The 20534-nt window shown below is 56.8% G+C and overlaps 8 protein-coding genes across 8 annotated transcripts; 4 read left to right on the forward strand and 4 right to left on the reverse strand.

Moving 5' to 3' along the window:
• Nucleotides 1–2296: 2296 nt before the first annotated feature.
• On the forward strand, nucleotides 2297–3520 carry KRP23_9713 (uncharacterized protein; the record flags this gene model as incomplete). The annotated part of the gene is made up of 1 exon (XM_067895301.1): nucleotides 2297–3520. One exon carries the CDS (start codon nucleotides 2297–2299, stop codon nucleotides 3518–3520), a length of 1224 nt encoding a protein of 407 aa, XP_067742902.1.
• A 28-nt stretch (nucleotides 3521–3548) lies between these two features.
• KRP23_9714 (uncharacterized protein) lies at nucleotides 3549–4445 on the reverse strand (the record flags this gene model as incomplete). Its single annotated transcript, XM_067895302.1, has 1 exon — nucleotides 3549–4445. The coding sequence occupies one exon, from the start codon at nucleotides 4443–4445 to the stop codon at nucleotides 3549–3551; it is 897 nt and encodes a 298-aa protein (XP_067742903.1).
• Nucleotides 4446–5598: 1153 nt separating this feature from the next.
• KRP23_9715 (uncharacterized protein) lies at nucleotides 5599–8643 on the forward strand (the record flags this gene model as incomplete). Its single annotated transcript, XM_067895304.1, has 1 exon — nucleotides 5599–8643. One exon carries the CDS (start codon nucleotides 5599–5601, stop codon nucleotides 8641–8643), a length of 3045 nt encoding a protein of 1014 aa, XP_067742904.1.
• A 429-nt stretch (nucleotides 8644–9072) lies between these two features.
• KRP23_9716 (Transcription factor RADIALIS) lies at nucleotides 9073–10632 on the forward strand (the record flags this gene model as incomplete). The annotated part of the gene is made up of 3 exons (XM_067895305.1): nucleotides 9073–9468; nucleotides 9591–9993; nucleotides 10076–10632. 3 exons carry the CDS (start codon nucleotides 9073–9075, stop codon nucleotides 10630–10632), a joined length of 1356 nt encoding a protein of 451 aa, XP_067742905.1.
• A 432-nt stretch (nucleotides 10633–11064) lies between these two features.
• On the reverse strand, nucleotides 11065–13777 carry KRP23_9717 (Transportin-1; the record flags this gene model as incomplete). Its single annotated transcript, XM_067895306.1, has 2 exons — nucleotides 11065–11277; nucleotides 11336–13777. 2 exons carry the CDS (start codon nucleotides 13775–13777, stop codon nucleotides 11065–11067), a joined length of 2655 nt encoding a protein of 884 aa, XP_067742906.1.
• Nucleotides 13778–14193: 416 nt separating this feature from the next.
• On the forward strand, nucleotides 14194–16679 carry KRP23_9718 (3-methyl-2-oxobutanoate hydroxymethyltransferase 2, mitochondrial; the record flags this gene model as incomplete). The annotated part of the gene is made up of 8 exons (XM_067895307.1): nucleotides 14194–14343; nucleotides 15313–15477; nucleotides 15545–15609; nucleotides 15670–15766; nucleotides 15832–15886; nucleotides 15969–16070; nucleotides 16145–16485; nucleotides 16566–16679. The coding sequence occupies 8 exons, from the start codon at nucleotides 14194–14196 to the stop codon at nucleotides 16677–16679; spliced, it is 1089 nt and encodes a 362-aa protein (XP_067742907.1).
• Nucleotides 16680–16717: 38 nt separating this feature from the next.
• On the reverse strand, nucleotides 16718–17269 carry KRP23_9719 (uncharacterized protein; the record flags this gene model as incomplete). Its single annotated transcript, XM_067895308.1, has 1 exon — nucleotides 16718–17269. One exon carries the CDS (start codon nucleotides 17267–17269, stop codon nucleotides 16718–16720), a length of 552 nt encoding a protein of 183 aa, XP_067742908.1.
• A 96-nt stretch (nucleotides 17270–17365) lies between these two features.
• Nucleotides 17366–19731, reverse strand: KRP23_9720 (uncharacterized protein; the record flags this gene model as incomplete). Its single annotated transcript, XM_067895309.1, has 4 exons — nucleotides 17366–19162; nucleotides 19230–19258; nucleotides 19322–19396; nucleotides 19473–19731. 4 exons carry the CDS (start codon nucleotides 19729–19731, stop codon nucleotides 17366–17368), a joined length of 2160 nt encoding a protein of 719 aa, XP_067742909.1.
• Nucleotides 19732–20534: the final 803 nt, after the last annotated feature.

Below are 20534 nucleotides of genomic sequence, written 5' to 3' on the forward strand. Positions count from 1 at the left end.
CTGTAGATCGCATATCTATAGACTGTACTTGGTTCTGGTATAGAACCTAGGTTTACAACCGAACTAAGACTCTGAGAGTCTACGTCTTCCTCTGACGCAAGCTACGGCAGCCCCGCTACAGATAAACATACATATGGGACATCTACTTCCGTAATCCGCTCTGCCCATCATTCCTGGCAGGACGCAGATTCCTGGACTGAAACGACACAAAAATCCTGATCATCACGCAAATGGCAAACCAGCACCACCATCTTTCCAATGCGGCGCCAGTGGTCACACACGAAACAGGTGCAATGCTGCAGACAATTACTGGAACACGAGCGACCACTGTCTGCATGTGACAGCAGAAGAAATTGAAACACTATTAGCCCAACCAGGCACAACCACTAGCTTCGAGCAATTAGCAGAGTATTGAATTGACGAGGAAGAAGAAACCAAAATTAATGAGTTGAACCAGCAAAACAAATCAGTAACAGCCAAACCCATCCAAGTGCTTCATCGGGAGTCAGCCAATTGGGTGAATCAACGCCGAAGGAAAACACCACCACTGTCCACAACAGCAACATAATGTAGCACACGCTAGGACAACCAAACGGCAAAAATATTGAAAGAACTGTGAAAGTGGAGGGAATGGAAGTGCAAAGGACGAGATCAAATATTCAGACAGCGGACAATTCAAGCAACTTAACAGGGAAAGTGGACAAGAGTGTACAAAAAAACAACCAGAAACCATCGCCAAGACGGGTCACCTCGCAAACAGAGACATCTCCGGCAGAGGCGATCCGAACAAGACTGAGTCAAAGGACTCAGAAAAGGAAGATCCAGCGAAAACAAATAGCGAAGCACATCGAGGTACATCGACTACCCAGTCAACAACACGCTTGAGAAGCAATCGCGAAATTACCAGTTGGACGAGCGGACGGGGAACTCACACATGGCTAGCAAGTACTCAATGCGTGTGGACTGGAGTAAACATCAGCACCAGCGAACGGAAACTGCCAGTACTATGCAGTAGCATCAGCACTCATGACCCGAGCTGATGCCTGACTTCAATCTGCAAGGTCTGTACCGTTCATGCACATTTGTCGACAGTGCGTGCCTTAGTTGCTACCACTGTGGTCAGCTTCGTTCGTCGCTCGCTCTTAAATGCCCAACACTGCCACTCGCTGAACACCGAGCTCGTTACAGAGGTCGGGTTATCTTGGAGAATCAAGTTGCCGACAGTGTGGAAGCCAATCATGGGTCTCCAAGGATGCACACTAAGGCGTTGTGGGTACATGTGGTGCTGTTCGCTTGTGTGTGGTGGTGGAGGGGAGGGGGGAACTCGTTGCAACGCTCACCTTGCTTGCTCGCTTAACCACTCCTGCCTAATCGGCAGACGTTGGTGATCAGTGAATGCACAGAGTGACGCTCGCCGGAAGAATACTACAGCTGTACTTACATGAACATTTCATTTTATGTGAGAGGATTGCACTTTTGCTATGCGTATGCCGGATATGGTAAGGCAATTCCTGGCTTAGATTATGCTTTGGATGAGACATCTATTTAACGTGCTGCTCGAGGAAGGTAAACGTCCAAAATGTTGCATGGCCGCTGGCCGCTATGAGCCCGTATGCTGGTTGCGGCGAGGTCGTGCTTGCACAGAGGGCAGCTTACGCGTGGTGTTGCCATCGTAGGTTTGTTAATGAAGGATCGACTTAGAGTGCTTGTTTGCCGTTAATGTCGTCTTTAAATCTTATGACAAACCTTTGAATCTTATCTGAGTCTCTTTCGCGTCGTCAAGTCTGAGTAAGTAGGTTTAGCTTCAATCTACTTATAAGTAGTAGCTTCAATCAATCTACTTACCCGGCGACAAATAGGGCTGAATCTCATTGAATAGATTAATTCCTCCACAAAATGGTGACGTCGAGAGATTGAGAGCGAAAATATGTCAAAACCTGTGAAAACATTTTCCACGTGTCATATTTGGTTTCACAGGTTTGACATATTTTCGCTCTCAATCTGTCATTTTTTTAAAAATAAAGACAAGGATTCAGACCGAGACTGTAGGAAAAATTGCTGCACGTATGAGGACAGTCTTCGTGAGCTCCGCCGTGCTAATGCGTAGAATCCTTTTGCGACGGACAGAACTTGCTTGCGCTTGGCCACTCGAGTTGTAAGAAAACCAGCAATGCCGCGTCGAGTTGGTTTTGCAACGCACACTGCCCTCAATAGCTTGGTCAGCGAAATCGACAATCACCTAATTGCACAAGCCAAGGATAGGGACTCATTCACTTGTCAGCCCATCGTGCAGCACATGGCGAAGGCGCCAAGCGGAGACAAAGCTTCGAGCAACCCATTTGACGCACACTCGAGCGGCAGAGACCCCTTCCCTTCCTTCGCGGCGGCGCTGGCCAACGAGTGGCAAGGAGAGCAGACGGAGGAGCAAAGCGCGCTGGACTGGAGCATCGACACGCTCGCAGAGCTCAAACCTGTGCTCTTCTCGCCACTACCGCAGCAGAAAGATGCTGGGAATACGTCGGGGTCGCCTCACGGAGCCAGCGGCTTCTTCGAGGACGAGGCGCAGTACGGGGTGCTGCGCACACCGCTGCCGGGAGCGAGACCAGTGGGAGTCACACAAGCAGGAGGCAACCGGAGCAGGGCGGTATTGACGTTCACGCCGTCGCCAACGCCTCATTTGGAGCTTCATCGACGCTGTAGAGAGACGATCGATCGCTGCGAAGCGAGGCTAAGGGAGCGGCAGCGCAAGACGGACAAATTGCAGGCGGCATTGCACCCTCCGACGCCACAGAGGTCGCCACGCCAAAGAGAGACCCACCAGCGCGCAACGCCGCCGCGACCAGCTAAGCGCAACAGGCTCAGCTTTGTAGCTACGCCAAGTAGCGAGATGAAGACGCCGGGCACGAGGCCGCCCAAGTGGTCAGCGTCCCCCATTGCGATGGTGGGCAGCAGGCACTTCGACGCGCTGACGCCGTCGCCTCTGGTGAACACGCCGAGGACCACGAAGCAGAGCTCCAAGATGCGGTTGTTCTTCGGGCTATCGCCCATCGCATTCCCATCCCCGGGACAGACAGCGCAAGCGGAGAAGAGCGAGGAAGGAAAGGATGAGGAAAAGGCTGCTGTCAGCGACGAGGGCGGCACTCTGCCACCGAGCTTGACCAACGAGTCCGCAGAGTCCGCGTCACCCGAGTCCGAGAAGGAGAACGGCGACCAGCAAGCTCAACGTGGAGGTGGCCGTGATTCAGATGAATCGTCATCATCCCACGCGACACAAATTGCCGCAAAGAAGGCGCCGATGATGCGGGCCTCGATCCCGCAGCGACAGAAAGCCTTCATGGAGGCGATCGAGGCTGAGGCTCACAGCAGCGAGAGTTCTGCTCCTCGAACGGCGGCACCTTCGTCTTCGATTCTATCGCTGTACCAAGAGGCCAAGCAGTTGGGGATGACCGATCCGCAGACGCAGTGGCAGCACGTTCAACTGCTGCGCCAGAACGACCAGAAGCACAAGCCCGAGCGATAACAAGCAAATTCTTGCTGCGTGTTAATTACTAGTAGAACTTGTTGTAGAGAAGACAATAACTTAAGTTTGCGCAGTTCAGTTGCCCTTGGGGCTGCTGGCGTAGCTGCGGCGAGGCACCAGCCGCCGCTGGACGCGAAAGTCTCCGATCCAGTAGCCGTCCGAACGCAGCGCGTCCTCGAGCATCTCGGAGTTCGAGCGGCTCGGCGCGGCGTACGCGCTGCTTGGACGCGAACGTCGCGCGCCGCGACCGCTCGTTGTGTTTGTTGGCGGCGGCCATGCCGGTGTCTGCGCGGCGTCTGGGCATGCGGCGCTTCCTCTCCACGTCTTCTTTGCCACTTCGCTGGTCTGCCCCTCTAGCTGCCACTCGGCTTGATCTGCTGTCTCTAGCTGCCCCTCGGCTCGATCTGCTGTCTCCAACTGCCGACGACGAGCGCGGGCGCGTCGCCTGTCGCCGCTGCAGTTCTCCGTCTGTAGTGTTGCTGCGAGTGCGCACGTCTGCGAAGCTCTTGCTGTGTGAGGCCGGCGGGGCCTTGACGCTGGGGCTTCCTCCGGCCTCGCTTTCGTCGTCTTCCGATTCGGTCTCGGAGGGGGGCGCCGTCGCCACCTTCGTGGGCTGCGCGGGCAGCGCCTCAGGCATCACGGGGGCCACCGTGGCCGCCACGGGCGTCTCCTCTTCCTGTCCCTGTTTGGCTTCGTCTTCTGGCTGCGTCTGGGGCACGCGCGAGCACGAGTAGAAGCCCTTGGCGTAGCGTTGTCGTCTCGAGTCCACGAACCAGCACGAGAGCGACAGCGCGCAGATGGCGAGCGAGTAGCGCAGCGTCACGAGTTCAATCAGCAGCACGCAGAGCCGCAGGATGGCGGCCGTCAGCAGCAGCAGCAGCGCCACGCCGGCCGCGCCGGCCACACACATCAGCCGCAAGCCCATTAAGTTTTCTGCGGGGTTGCAAGCAAATAGCGAAATGAAGAGTGTTCGAGCGCTGAAGCAGCCGTGACTCGAGTTTTGTATGGAAGGGGGATGAGCAGAATTGGCTCGTTTCTGCAAGATCCACGATTTTGCCTCACCATCGAGTCTGGACTCGGACTTGTTGCCGTTGTCCGGTCTGCACCGTCATGCCAAAACGCGCGAGCAGCAGCAGCGCGTTGGGCGGCACCGCCGACTCGGCGCCCGACAGGGAGCGCATCTGATTTGGTTGAACACGCAGCTTGATTTTCCTCGCCCACGACTTGGTGGAGCTGGCATGGCATCCCAATCCTGAGCGAGCGGGTGTGGGCCAAAGCGCGGGGCGTGGGTGAGCTCGGCATGCAGCGGAGACACTTGCGGAACAAGGGCACGACCAAGCAGCAGACGGCGGTCTCAGCGTCCATTTGAAGGCGCTTGACGAAACTCGGCAACACGTTAGATTTTGGCGCTTGTGTGTGTGTGAAGCCACCATTGGAGCTCAGCGGCCACCAGAAGACCAAGAGGGAAGGGCCAGCAGCCGCGCCTCCTTTCTCTGCATGGTGGCGGCGAGAGACTGCCGAGGGCCCCGGTCTTGGGCTTGACTCATGGCCCCGCGGCGCCGACCGCCACCGATCTCATCTTCCTCTCTAAGAAACGGCGGCGAGCACCATTCGCTTCGCGCGGGTCAGCCACCACTCGCGGCTGAAACGCCCTATCATAGAGTCTATGCTCGCGTCAGCTGGCCCGGAAACGCGATGTTAGCAACTCTGCGATACATTAACACCGCGGGGATCGGGGAAGGACAGCAAACTCGGACATCCTGGCGTGCCGGCTTTAACTGCTCGCGAATGCCTCGCTCGGAAGTTCCAGTGGAAGTTCCAGTGCGCGGTGACAAGTGCTCCTGTTTTGCATCTGCGAAAATCTCTGTCTACCGTAGCCTGTGTCAATCTACAACGTGTAAAACCCCTCACACTTGATACCATCTGGATAGTGCTTACATACTAATATACAGTATAAATAACTATAAACTTGATACCCCTCTTCAATTAGTGTATCAATAGTCGACGCATATTGAAACGCATATGTGTAGTCGCAAACATATCTTCGACGGTCGCAGATCCACCTCTCCACGACCAACATGACGCTACTGCGGCGGCGACTGATGTTAGCGGCCTCCGTGCTGCTCCTACGACTCGCACAGGGCGCGGACGACGATGCCGAGCCACCCGCCAGCACTGCCACGCTGCAGCGCGACGCACAGCTGGACGCCCCGCTCCAGGAGTTGCTGCTGGCGCCGCTAGAGGGCGACGCGTCCTCGGATCTGGACGCGCGACTGCAACGCGCCTTCGTGCAGTGTAGAGAACTAGGCGCGACCTCGTTCATGTACGAGACGGGCGTCGATGTGACTGTAGGAGCGCTGGCACCGCTGGACGCGGACGACGTGGCCTACTGCAACCGTGCGCGCTACGTGCGCCACCAGCGCCAGCACTTCCGAGACGTCCACAGAGAGCTGCAACAGCCGGACGCGTCAGCAGACAGCAGGCAAATAGACGCCAGAGCAGTGGACGACGTGAGTTTCCAGGAGTTCTTCGAGCTGTACGCGGAGAAGGGACGGCCGGTGCTGCTGCAATTGCGAGACGACGAGAAGGACCCAGTGGCGCAGATGCTGGGGCTTATAGATAATGACGGCGGCGCAGAGGAGGACGCTGCCATTGAGCAGAGTACGATGGACAAGTTCCTAAAGGTCTGCTTTGGAGAAGAGAAGCAGCGAGGAAGGGTGGATGGCCGCATCGAGACGAGGTCGTTGCGCGTGGAGAACGAAGCGTGCACTGCCATCCTGGAGGCATCTTTCCGCGTGCCCATTTACATGACGCACGACTACGTCCAGCGCACCAACGCGTCACGAGATGGAGCTCTCTTGCCGGCCATTGTAGACCTGCCCCCTGCTTCGAGCAACGAAGTGGAGCTGGACGCGCCTGACAGCGCCAAGGACATCGTAACGTGTCCGTACGGACTGCACATGCTGGCGATACCTCTGGGAAATGTTGGCGCACGTGTGTCGCTATTTAGCCGCAAGTTTGAGCCGATCACTGCACCTGCTACAATGCAAGACCAGTTTCGGGAGGTTGCGCTCGGTGCTGACGCTAATGTGGCGACCAGAGCGACGGTACTGGACGCCGACTACTTCCAGCGAGTACCGGAGCTGTACAGCGAAGTTGAGCTCATGCCTGAACGCAATGTGCTCTTTGTCCCAGGAGACATCGTCTCGACAATGCGTGCACTGACCTCATCGTCGTCCTCGACACGAGGAGCGCAAATTCTGCGCTTCTGCTATTGCGATGCCGCTAACGTCAAGGGCGTCAAGCAGGCTACGGGTATTGACGCGCTGCTCATGACAGGCGACAATAAGGACGAGGGCGTGCACACTTTACTGCATGCGCTTCAGTCCCCAGGTTTTGACTCCACGTTTTCACGCCGCCCGACACTTAGCGAGGCCGGCTGGAGCACTTTCGTGCAGTGGCCTCGCGATCCCGCATACCTCGCTAAGAAGAATCGAAGGCATCGAAGCGGGGGTGCGGACGACCAAGAGGGCGACGAAGAGCAATTGTCCCGGCGCGAGCGGCTTAAGCAATGGCAGGACGACAAGCGCTGGGAGAGGTACATCGCGTCTCTCACTTTGCCGGTTGCATGGCCGCCTATTGTCGTTAATACGACTCGCACGACTGCCACATTGCGCTGGCAAGAACTGTACCAGCCGCTGAAGCATGATCTTACGAGCTACGGTTATGAGGTGGGCTGGAAGCACGAGGAACGGGATGGCGATGCGATGGAGGTCTCAGATCTGAATGGGAAGCTGGAAAGCGCTGTGAATGTGACCCACGATCAACTCAAGCGTAGCAGGATGCCCTCGACGCTCTTCGGCGACGATTTCGACGGGCGCGACCTCGAGGCTGTGATCACCGGTTTGGAAGCCGAGACGGCGTATTCCTTCTCCGTGCGCCTACTTGTGGGAGAGGCCCGAGGAGCTGCCAGCGGAACCTCCCGTCGTGTGGTTACTAGCCCATGCGCCCCTCCTTCTCATATTCGTGGTGTTCCGGAGGTAGGAGATGTGGAGGGGACGTGCCTGACCCTACGATGGCTTGACGCAGAGGACGACGGCGGCAAGGAGATTCAGCTATACCTCGTGTCAACGGAGAAGCTGCCGGAGAAAGGAGAGCAGGATGATCTCAACACCGGGAGAGGTGCAGACAATGGAGCACTGGTCCGTGAGCACGAGAAAGTCATCGCAGTGAATGCCAGCGCTGGCAATGGCCAAGTCTCCCCACAGAGGTTGCAATCGGGAGCACTGTGGTTGTCCACGAAGGTGTGCGGTCTTTTTCCCGGGGCTGACTACACATTTCGTGTTGCCGCAATGAATACGCTGGGAGCCGGGCTCTGGAGTCACCGCAGCAGCCGTGTCGAGATTTCCCCGTCTCGCCGTCGACTTACATCTGCGTCAATCGGAGGCACGCAACAAGCCTTTGCTGTCCCCACACTGAAAGGCGTGGGGGATCCTGGCTACAGCGTCGTGAGCGGGATCGACATCCTATCGCAAAGCGACCTGTCCGCACTGATCGCCCAAGACCCGCATCGCATTCTACGTGCATCCGGAGCTCAAGTTGAAGACGCGACTTTGCCACACGTGCTGCTCTCTGACATCAAAGAACAGTTGCAAGTGCTGTCAAGCAATACTAGTGAAGGGGGCATGGGGGTGGAGCGCACGTTCGAGGCCTGGACGGGTCACTACAGCCCTCGGCTATTCGACGTGTCGGCGGAGTTGGTGCTGGCAGACCCGCCCGATGCCTCCCAGCCACTGCGCAACGCACACGCAGTTCGCGACCGAGTCATGCTGGCAGTTCGAGGCGGCGTGCCCTTCGTCTTCAAGCTGCACTACGCCCAGCGTGCCGGCGCACTAGGCCTCATCATCGCCGACGCCAATGGAGTCTGCGCCGGGGGCTTCGATCAAAGCTGCGTTCCGGGGTCCGACAAGAGGCGTGGCGAAGGGTTCGGCGCGCAGGACCGCCATGCTCTTTGGCGTCGAGCGCATATCCCCTGCGTGCTGGTATTGAAGGACGCGGCGCAGGAACTGCTGGAGCTGCTGGGCGGAACTTCAGCCGCTGCGCCGGACAAGATGGCTACATGACCCATTAGGACATGGCTTCAGCTTTTGATTATGAAACGACGCGATCCAAAATCAAAAATATGTGACGTGTGAGCGCGTCCGTCCGTTCTCGGTCTTGACGTTGCCTTGTACTGCTTGCACTGCTTTGCCTGCTCTGAGCGAGTGCCGTCAAGCGACGACAACTCTCGCGACAGACACTGTACTGCCCCGGACGTATATTTGCCGCCGCCCACAGGACACCGGCGCCAGAGCGGGGCGAGGCTTTCCTCGTCGCAGCCCGCGCCAGCTCCGATACCCCTTCGTGCATGGCCTTCGGCTCTACCGTCGCCCTCTAAACAAAGCCGGGCAGGCTAACAGGTCGTATCTTGCGGCGGTCAGCGTCTTTCCAGTATTTCGCTTCCGCTGGTAGTCACTGGGGTCTCCGAGTGAATTCCAGCTCCCGGCCTCGGCATGAATCCCGGGCGGCCTCCCGCTTCTGCTGCCATGCAGCAGGCTACGTCGGCGCAGCTCAATTCAGGTGCAGGCCACGGTAGCGGCAGAGCTTCATACGAGGGCAACGACCTCTCGACAGTCTCCAGCGGCACTGGCAGGTCAGAGTGGCGGCGAGAGGAGCACGGGCGGTTCATGCAGGCGCTGGAGAACTACGGCTCGAGACGGACGGGAGACGAGTGGAAACTCATCACGGACTATGTGGGCACACGCACCATCGAGGAAGTGCGTTTGCACGGACGTCAGTACCTACAGCGACTAGTTCAGCAGCTACCACCGTCTCCGGTGACGGCGACGCCAAACCGCTACTTTACCACTGCAGGCAGTCAGAACGACCCAAACAGGCAGAACTACCAGGTACCCAGGATGTTAATCTTCAGAAACCGAGAGGTGATAAGGGAAAACGAGCTGCCCCCCAGTCGACAGCACCACTTGGTGGCAGCAATTCTTTGAGTACCGCGGCGTTGGAGGCTGCACAGGCAATGAATATGCAGTTCTACAACCAATCTCTTCAGTCAGTACAACCGCAACAGCAACCGCAACAGGGAGGGCCCACCGCTCCGCACCGGAACGGACGGAGGAAACCCTGGACATTCCAAGAAGATAAAGCATTCGAGACAGCGTTGGCAGGTTGGGCTGGATGCAAGTCGTACCCTTGGGCCAAAATCGCAGCAGCCATACCGGGCATGACGGCCAAGGACGTTCGCAGCCGCTACGAAGCGATGGTAGGAGAAGTCGCCTCCATCGAGGCTGGCGACGTACCTGTTCCCGAAAGCTTGAAGTCAACTGGAGGAGCGCGAACGCAGCCCCCAACCTCCACGTTGAGCCGACGAGCAGTTCCACCGCCACCAATTGAGGTTCCACCAAGCAATGTAGGCAAAGGTGAGCTTTTTGGTCAAAAGAGGGGTTTATGTGTGCCAGAATCTCATTGCTGCTGTATCACGATGTATGTTCATGCAACTAGATGGAGCGGTGGGGGCCTTCCCATCGAGCACACGAAGCAGAAGAGACTCCATCACAATGCTCAGCCCCACGTTCCTCGACTTACTGGCGAATGAAGCCGAAAGTGAGGAGAAATCGCCACTACCGGCGTTGCCATTACCGTTCCCAGGACTAACGAATTTGCCATCCCCTTTATTCTCGCCGACGCTGCTGCCATCAGGATCACCTGGCTTCTTCAGTCCTGGCAACAAGAAGTCAGCAGCTCGAGGGCAACCGGACAAGAAGTTCTCCAGCGTAGAAGGTGACGTCAAGATGGAGGAAATAGACGCAGGGCCACCAGCCGCAGCGGGGAAGAGCGACGACCCGCGGCGCTCCACCACACCGCGGATATGGAACGACTTCCTCGCCGACGATTTCAAGTTCGACGACCCTCTTGGGACAACACCCAGCCATAGCAGTAGGAAGACACCGCGCTCGAAGGCGTCTGCAAATACTGGCGAGGGGTCCTCGACCACCAAAACGGCCGAGAGCGACGCAGGCGAGCAAGATGTCGAAATGGCCGATGCCTCAGCAGCCTGAGAACAAGCAACAAGCAAGTGCGTGCTAATTAGGACAGATGCGTCTGTGGTGCCGTAGTGATCAGCTTGGCTTACTTGCAAACGTGAAAGAGTTTAGATGAACTTCGGGCTAGCACGTGATGTACTTCCAAGATGAAAAAGCCTATTGCTTGCTACCTACAACCTGCTGCTAAGGGGGTCGATCGGTGATCTACTTCTCTACCGTCCTACTCGCTCGTCCGTGCGTACGACTAACTACTAACTACTACTACTGCTATGTGCCTACTGCTAATCCTACTGCCGTCACCCCACCAGCCGCTCTCTTACTTCTACCACCCGTCAGCTTCTTCTTCGTAGCCTCCGTGGTGGTCTTCATTCATTCGTCTTCTACTTCATCCTCGTTTGGTCGCCTCCTTCACATCGTGGGGAAACACGACAGCTACAGACTCGCTCTCTACAGGTTGAAGCGAGTGGTAAGGAACTGCCGCAGAGGCTCCGGGAAGCTCGCGAAGTACGCCGCCCAGTTTTCGCCCAGGCTCGTCTTGAAGCCGTGGACGATCTGGTACAACATGTCCTTCAGCTCCGCGTGCTGGATCTGCTGACCCTCAAGCGAAGCGATGGCACCGCACATGAACATGAAGTCAGCGACGATGCCGTTCGGGTTCGCCTTCAACCATGTAGCACAGGCCCAGGAAGCAGTGCTCCTTCTCCTCTGGCGCCCGCACGTGCGCAAGTGCGCGGCACCAGCGCTTGGCGAACTCCTGCAGGTGCGGTGCCACCACGTTCGGACACACGAAGCCCAGTCGGCCGATAGTGATCGCGCAGTTCTCCACCAGGTTGCGCGGCAGCTTCGGGCGGTTGATCATACTGATCAAGCGCACCAGACAGTTCTCAACGTACGGTTCCATGTCGGCGCCGATGCGAATAGCGATCTCACCCACCGACCAACTTGCGTTGTTGCACACAGTAGGCAGGTCCGGGTCGATGTTGTCGATCAACACCGGCAACAGGTCGCCGAGGCCGGGGCGAAGAAGGTTCGGCGCGTGCTTCGCCAGGTCGCCCACAACACCCATAGCGCTCTGGCGCACATCCATCACATCGTGACGCACACAGCTCATGAGCACGTTCAGGATATTAGAGCCGTTCAGCAGTGCCTCGCTGTTGTTCTGCAGGCCCTCAATCATGCCCGAGATCAGGTCCAACGCGCAAACAACGAGCTCCGGGTCACCCTCGTCGAACTCGTCGGGGTTTTGCTCAGACATGGCGTCAGCAAGCAGCTCGTTCTCCACAATACGCTGGCAACGAACGTACACGTTCATTGCGAACTCCTGGAAGCCGTTACCCAGGGCCTGGGCCACAGGCGCCAGACACTCGAACAGCGGGAGGATCTCGCGGCTGCGGTCATCCAGGGCATTCCACTTCGCAATGAGCGGGGGCATCAGAATCTTTACCAACTCGGGGTGGTTCAGATTCTCGCCGATCGAGTCGGCAAGCGTACCAATGGCGTCGTACAAGATCAGCAGGTTCTTCGCCTGGTACTTGCCAAAGGCGAACATGAGGTTCTGCAGGATCGGGTTCAGGTACGGGACCAGCTCCTCGCGGGCTTCCTCCTCGAGGGTGCAGAAAGCCGAGCACGCGGCCTCTTGCACCTTCTTGTGCGGGTCGAGAATGCGCTTCAGCATGCCCTCCACGAGCGGCTTGAAGAGCACCTCGTGGTTGCCCTGCTCCACCACCCACGTCGCGTAGCGGCTCAGCGTCCAGCACGTGATGCTACGAATGAGCGGGGCAGGGTCTTCCAGCTTCTGCAGCAGGAACGGGTACAGTTGCGGCAGGTGGGGCGTGATGCCGTTGTAGCAGCCGTCCGCGATGGCGCCAAGAGCCAGGATCCCGCTCTCCACAAGCGGCCACGGCTGCTCCTGAGCAAGACGCTCTTGCAGTAGAGGCAGCAGCGTCGGCAGGATGTCGTTGCCGTAGCCATTGGCCAGGTTGTCGAGGCTCGCAGCCGAGCAGCGACGAAGGTTCCACTCCAGCAGCGAGTCGTCGTCGTCATCGTCGTAGTCCTCGTCGTCCTCGTCCTCGCCGTCATCCAGACTGCCGCCCTCGTGGCCACTGCCAGCCTTGCGGTGGAAGATGGGCTTGATGTCCTCCGGTCGGTCGGGCACGTTCTCATCCTGATTCTGCTCCTCAGCCTCGAAGTTGGCCAGGTCCTCCTCGCTGTAGACCATGCGCTGGAACAGCAGCGGCACGATCTGCGCCAGGTACGGCTGGAGCATGTGCTTGATGTCGCTGAACTCGCGCAGGTCGCAGAACGAGGCCCAGAACTCGCAGGCCTCGATGGCCACGTTCTCGTCCTCGTCCTGGTTGGCGCGCAAGATGAACTGGATGATGCTGTCCAGGTGCGGCACGAGGTACTGCACGCCCACCTCGAGCAAGATGACGATACTCTTGCACACGAGTTTGCGCACGTCATTGGATGGATCCTGCGTGAGCAGCGAGATGCCTGCGAGAAAGTTCTCCATCTGCACCACGAGCCCCACGGGCATGTAGATGAGCACGTTGTTGAGGCACTCGAGCGCGTCCCGCCGGAACGCGGCGTTCTGGTGGTGGAAGTACTGCAGCAGCTTGGGCACGAGCACGTTGAGCGGGCGGCTGGGCGAGTTCTCGAGCTTGGCGGCCGAGTCCTCGCACATCTTGACGAGCGCGCCGAAGGCTCCGGCCACGGCGCTGTCGTCCTGCAGCTCCAACAGCGCCAGCAACGCCGGCATGAGCTCGGGCCACTCGTCCAGGAACGTGCACTGGGACACGAACGTCGTGACGAGCGAGCCGGCCGTGTTGCGGATGGGCGGCAGCGGGTCGGCCAGCACGCGCAGCGTCTGCGCGCGGATCACGGCCAGGATCTCGCTCTCGGCGGGGGAGAGCACAGCGCTGGCGTCGCGAGCCTTGATGTTGCGCTTGAGCAGCAGACCCGCGAGCTGCCGCACGTTGGGCTCGGCCTGTGGGGAGCACAGCAGGTGCACGAGGTACAGGTTGAACTCGAGGTTCTTCTGGAACTGCTGCAGACGCTGGTAGGACTCACGCTGCACCTGGTTGTTGGGCACCATGTAGGCCTGCAGCAGGGCCACCACTTCGTTGAGCAGCGCGGGCTGCGGCTGCCACGTGTCGCTCATGGTCTTGCGGTCTTGGGGCGTGGAGTGTCTTGAGCTTTTTATAGGGTTTTCACTGAAATGCAGATATACAGGGGAATGCAGGGAGGGCAAGAGAGGAAGCTGCGGCAGGGAGACGACCGGATGAAGGCGTCGGGAGAATGGCAGGCCAATGGTGGGCAAAAGGGGGCCGCGGAGTGTAGAGGAAGTTTGTATGTCCACCCACCACACCATTCGTACACATCTGGGCCATTCACACGGTTTACAAGAAGGTCGAGGTGACGAGTATTGTGCTCCTGCAGCGGCGCCCGTAAACTGTGTCGGTCCGTGCCGTATGCATTACCAACATTCCGCCCCTCCACGATTGGCCAAAAACATCATACCACACAAAATACACACCATATATATCGTATTAGTAGACCCAGAGTCGGACAAGAAAGATGGTGGACGTGGTGGTGGTCCCCGGCGTCTACCGCGACACCCCCAACCTGCTGAGCGTCGTGGACAGCAGCAGCGTGGCCACAATCAATGAGCAGATCTCGCTGGACGAGACGTACGTGGACATCGCCCCGTGCGCGCTGACCCGCACAGTTTGTGTCCATCGTGCGAGGGTGCGACAACATGTACTCGAACTGCATCGTGCCGTTCACACGCAGGCGTGAGCGCAATCGTGTCATGAGCTCCATTATCGACGAGGTGCGGACGTTGAGTGGCCAGGGCATTAGACCAGAATGTCAACTCGTACCACGACAAGAAGTCGGATCTTCAGCTTCGCTGATCTGCTGGACGAGGCTCGCGTGTCCACCCAGAGATGCGTCTGTGCTCCACGTCGCCGCACCCGAAGGACTTCCCGAATGAAGCATACGCAGAGAAGGAGTTTCTGTTGAAGCGCTTGGATGGAGAGGCGGGCACGTTGTACAGCGAACATTGTCAAGGTCAAAACTACAACACCGGATTGAAGATGCTTCATCGGATAACGCATGATGAACGGATGATGAGATGAACTCGCTGATTAGATGAGAGGCAACAAGTCCAGCTTGGCAGCGCAAGGACGCGGCGACAACCAGCGACAAGCCGAAGCGCAAGCAAGACTCGCAATAGATCGACTCAGTCTTTGGCAATGCATTCAAGCAGCCTAGACAGCTGAATGTTGTGCTGAAAGGTGGTAGCAAAGCGCCTTCTCCTCTCAGTTACCTCAGCCAAGCGCCCAGTATTTCATGTACTATTCACTTTGGCAGCGCACTGCAAGTGAATCTGCGTCACTGCAACGCGCTGTGCCATCCGCATCGACGACTCCAATCGCTGTCTGCCAAGTGCAAAAACGTCATGCGCTTGATTACTCGCGATTCGTATACGAGGTGTACTCGTACTTACTCGGGAACGCAACAATCCACAGCTTCACTTATCTTTTCGTCCTCAACATGATGCGCTGCGTGACCGCCGCGATCCGTCGTCCCGCCGCCTTACGCCGCACCTGCCCCGCCGCCCAATGCTTCAGCGACTCCTCCTCCTCCTCCTCCTCTGCCTACAATGCTGAGGCTGCTGCGCGCACTCTGAAGCTATTGGAGCGCCGCAAGGTCTCGACGCTTGACATTGGCATCTTCAAGCGCAAGAACAAGCCCATTACCATGGTCACGGCCTACAACTACCCATCGGCGGTGCACGTGGACCTGGCGGGCTTCGACATCCTGCTAGTGGGAGACTCATTGGGCATGGTGGAGCTGGTAGGGCTATGCAGCACAGATGACGAGCTACAGAGCTGCACAGTACTGACTGTTCCTGCAATTGCAGGGGATGGACACGACGCTTCCCGTGACGCTGGAGGACATGATCCACCACACAAAGGCGGTGAAGCGGTGAGTAATGGTGATGATCGTGAGAACTTTGGGGTAGCTGACGGTTGGATTTGTTGATAGTGGAGCGAACCGTCCACTGGTGATCACGGACATGCCGTTCGGCACGTGCGAAGGATCGCCGTATGAAGCGCTGAAGAACGCTCAACGCTTGATGAAGGTAGGATTGTATGTTGACCTTGGATTAGGTGAAGCGTTATTGACGAAAATGACGTGGTGCAACAGGAAGGAGGTGCGGATTGCGTGAAGATCGAGGGAGGCAAGGAGCGCGCCGAAACGAGTAAGAACGGCAGGCTTCTTGCATTGGTGCGAAACTGAAGACAACTAACGGAGTTTTCATGGATTTGTACTGCTCGTTGCAGTCAAGACCATCGTTGATGGAGGAATTGCTGTGATGGGGCACATCGGTCTTCGTCCTCAGCACATCAGTGTCCTGGGAGGATTCCGTGCTCAAGGCCGCACGGGTAATGACTGCGTCTTTGCTGCGCGTTCTTGACGTGGGAGATGCTGACTCGCCTGCTTGTGTACTGCTGCATAGCTGCCCAGGCTCGGATGATCATTGAAGACGCGCTCGCTGTGCAGAAGGCGGGAGCATTCGCTGTTGTGTTGGAGTGCGTCCCCTCTGCCGTTGCCAAGGCTGTGACAGAAATTCTCAAGATCGCGACCATCGGCATTGGTGCTGGGCCCGAGACGGACGGTCAGGTCCTGGTTTTCCATGACCTTCTGGGCATGCTGCAGCACCCTCACCACGCGCAGTTTGTGCCAAAGTTCTGCAAGCGGTACGCTGATGTTGGCGAGCAGATTCGCATCGGACTCGAGAACTACCGCGACGATGTGGAGAGTGGCCGGTTCTCAAGCGAGGAATATTCTCCGTACAAGGTACTTGACTACGAAAGGCATGATGCCTTGACGGAAAAGATTGTATCTGAGGGAAATTGATGTTCTAATGCTGAGTACAGATGTCGAAAGAGGAAACCCAGAAGCTGCACGACATGGTTGCCAACGACTACAACCACAAGCAGGACGATGGGAACGAGGACGCGACACCGTCGGAAGTTACCAAGGTCTACTAAGAGGTGGTGGACTGCACGACCAGAAGAGTGTGAGCTGTCTATTTGTGCGAGCCATTTAGAAATGCAAAGCTTTCTGGAAAAGGTGGGTCGTCTTCATCGCTGTCAGCTTCCTCTTCGTTGTGGACAGCGAGTGTTAGGCCTGGATCACCGTTTGGAAACACTCGGCATTCTCCTGTTTCGACGCACTCGTAGAAATGACAGCCGGCTTGAAAGCGCGGTACCCAGGTGTGCTGCTTCTCCATTGCCGCCATCGCTGCTCTACCTTTTTTCCAGCTAACAACGGTAGGTCCGTTGTTGGTGTTTGCCGTGTTCATCTTCCTCGTCTCTAGGCGCTTCAGAGGCACCTTGACATCTTGATTCTGCTGTGCCATCTTCTGTGCTTGCTTGCGCGTGAGGAACAGCGGATCGGGTGTTTTCTGGTCCGAGTCATCCAAGTAAGTCATTCGGGCTGCGTACATCATGGACTGGGTCTGCTGCTCTTCTTGCGAGGTGTGATGGCCATGGAGTTTCTCTCGGAACGAGCTTGACGAGCCCGCTTTCGCCACGGCGAGTGTCAATAGTGCTGCCAGTGGCTTCGGCTGGTCAGTCATTGCGTGCTGTTTGAAGGGGGGATTGAGAGCTGAAGGGCAAGCTGAGCCCCGTGCAACGTAGGGGTCTATTTTTGCGAGGGTCATGGGAGGAAGATGCTACTTGATGTACTTGGCTATTAACTCGCGAGTCTTCCTGCCTTTCCAAGTCTTCTGGATGTTTGTGGCTTGCTTGTTGATTTCAACGAGGCGTGACGCCTCCAATTCAGGAAGCTGAAGCATCACTCGGCTTTGGAGACGACAATCACTGTACCCCAAGACGATTAGGACGGCGAGCTCTTCCATCAGCAACATTGAGTGAATGCCATACACGTCCACGTGTATGCTCAAGAGGTTCGATGTGGTGACCGGATCCCAGACTTTGATGTACCCGTCAAGGCTGCTTGAAATGAGCAGTGAGGTGCTCGTTGTCCACTGAAGTCCAGAGAGTCTCCCGGTATGTGCTATAAAGCGTCTGGTTGACGGCTTTTTCGTGCTGGTGTTGACGATGGAGATCCACGACTTCATGAATCCAGTCTCCGCCACTGCCAGGTAGAACCCCAACGCGTCGAACGAAGTCCGATGGACTGGAAATTTGAAGTCAATGCGATGCTCGTGCGGCTCTGCGGTTTTGGCTTTGGGGTCGCTGTACAGCTTGATGAAAGGTTTGTTGCGCAATGCCAACGCAAACAGTATTGGAGACCGGGGGCTGATGGAGATGTGGCAAACTGCGTCGCTACTGAACGAAAGGACCCCCCTGCACGCGAACGACGGGGAGAGGTCGTAAAGCGCAACTTGGTGCATCATGTCCGTCACGAGCAGTCTGCTCCCACTGTTTAAGAATTCTGCAGCGTGAACTTCGGACAGAGCCTCGATGGATTGCACGTCTACCAGTTGAAACTTTAGCGAGTTACGGAACGATGGCAGCTTGGGCTTCGTAGGTACGCCAACGTTACTGGTATTGCGTCGACGACTTGTTGTTTTCGGAGAGGTGTTGTTGTTACTGGGACGTTCCGGTGAGTAAAAGTAGACCTGAGTGGACTCGTTTGTCTTTTCCTGTTGGACCCCAGCCGAGAAAGCTGCCAACATTTCGCTCCGGGGGTCCCATGCGAGGGCTTTCATAGCCGTCGGAAGAACTGGGAGTGCTTTAACCGAAGCAAGTGTCCTTGCGTCACACAAGATAATTTTGTTGCCGACGCAGGTGATCACCATATTCTTTTCACACGGGTGCATCGGAGAGGAGGACAGCCTACCAAGCGCCTTACTTCCGATCCGAGATAACTGCAGGACTGCAAGGGATACTCGGCACGTGGGAGTGCTTACAATGCCCTCTTCGTTCTCACACGTGCAAAAGTACTCCCCCACCACGCGTTTGGTGAGCTTTGCAATCACAAGAGTGCAGCGATTGATGCCGGTCACAAATTCCTCCGTCTCGATTGGTTTGCCGTTGAAAAACCACTGGAACTTTTGCACGAGTTTTGCATTGACGCGAAGTTCCAGACGCGCGTTCTCGACGGCTGCCACAACCGATGGAGGCGCGTCCACAAGAACAGGAGGGCGCTCTACAGACGGGTCGAGGCCCATTGCGATTTTCTTGGCACGGAGCCGCGCTTTCTTGGCGTTCTCCAAAGCGAGTAGCTCCTGTCGCCGCTCCTCTTCCTTCTTGTGCTCCAGTGTATGATGTTCCTGCTCTCTACGGCGCTCGTCATCTCTCTCAGCATCACTGTCTTCTTGGATCCAGTTTGCGGTGGGTGTGAGCAGCTTGCGAATGTTGGAAAGCTTCTGCACGAGCTGTTCGTCGTCTTTGGCGAGCGTCTGCATGACGCGGACGCTTTCCATCACCCCTTCAATGCTCTCAGCGAAGCCGTAGCGAGAAACAACGTGAGCAAAGACCTCGATCGCGACGGGGAGGTATTTCTGCCATGATCAAAGCCAAGCATCAGCATTTTCAGCACAGCGTGACGCAGTTGAAGCGCCCACGTACGTGGCAAATCAAGCCGAGGTCTCCCTGAGCTGCACGATGACAAGATGTGATGTTAGCTCACGATAGGATCGACTCGTTCAAGAATCGCTCACCGAGTGCAAGTGCTCGCTGCAGTTTCTGCTTGGTGCGCTGGTGCGTGAACGCGTCCAGGACCTGGTCCGCCATCTCTGCCCAGCACAAAGCTTCAGTCAACAGACGCAAGGCAAGGGACTCATGGAGTTAATTAACCGATCCTGGTCTTACGCTGCACACGAGTCTTGTCCAGCGGCACAAAGTCTTCGCGGACCCCAGGACGCGGCTTGGGCTGGCTGAAGTCGGGTGAGATGACTCCACAGCTTTGGCACTTGATGAGTCTCTGACTGTTGGTGCTTTTGGACGGTCGAAAGACGACGACGTTGCGACTACCGCATGAGATGCAGTAGCTGTCCGCTTCCTCCAGCTTGTCACGAGGTTTCAATGGGGCCGGGTGAAGCTTGGGGGTACGACGACGAGATCGCTGCATATTTCCAAATACAGATGCGGGCGACGTTTGACTAGCCGTGCAACACAATAGCCACCTGAGAGGCCTTTGAAGACGATGGCAAATGCAAAAGTGGCATCAAAATCCTAGAAGTTCACTGTACCCATATAAGAGGCCAAGTAACCACCTGGTAGTCAACATGGTAGCTTGGTTTTGCGTCTTCCTCTGCAAGCCGCCAGAGAAGAGGATGACCGCTCTGTTGAAGGGCCCATTCACTTCCGAGGTGACGGAATATGTTGCAGCGTGTAATGGCCTACAAGTTGACGTGGACAAGTAGCTGGCGTTATTTCGCTCTCGGCAGCGCTGTACATGTTGACGTGGCTCCAGCCCAAAACAGATTCTATGATCTGTCAGAAGTCCTTGTGACGTGGTCCAATCCGAGTTCACTGTCACTACTGCGTGTGCAGTCAGGTTCAACCTGACCTTCATTTGCTGTGTCTCCATGGCTCCATGGAGACTGCCCTCATAGTAAGCTACGGGCCGTTATTGCTACCACCTAACCTGAATCCAATCTCAGTCTGCATTTCACTCAGTTGGGCACAAGTGGTTCATTCCAATTGATAGCACTTCTTTCTTCGGCATGGGTGAGGGCTGCGACACTTCTGAAATGTCTCCGGCCTCGACTCTCTACCTACAAGCTTCGGGAACCACTCGCCAGTCTGCTCTTCACCGCTACTTCGACAAGCACCAAGTCTCTGTCTACTCTCCAGTTTCACCATGGCAGAACTGGGACACGCTGGCCAAATGCCAGCTGGAGGCGCTGCACCGAACCCATTCGAACAGTT

Source organism: Phytophthora ramorum (assembly GCF_020800215.1).
Source record: "Phytophthora ramorum isolate Pr-102 chromosome Unknown Phyram_PR-102_s0008, whole genome shotgun sequence".
NCBI lineage: Eukaryota > Oomycota > Peronosporomycetes > Peronosporales > Peronosporaceae > Phytophthora > Phytophthora ramorum.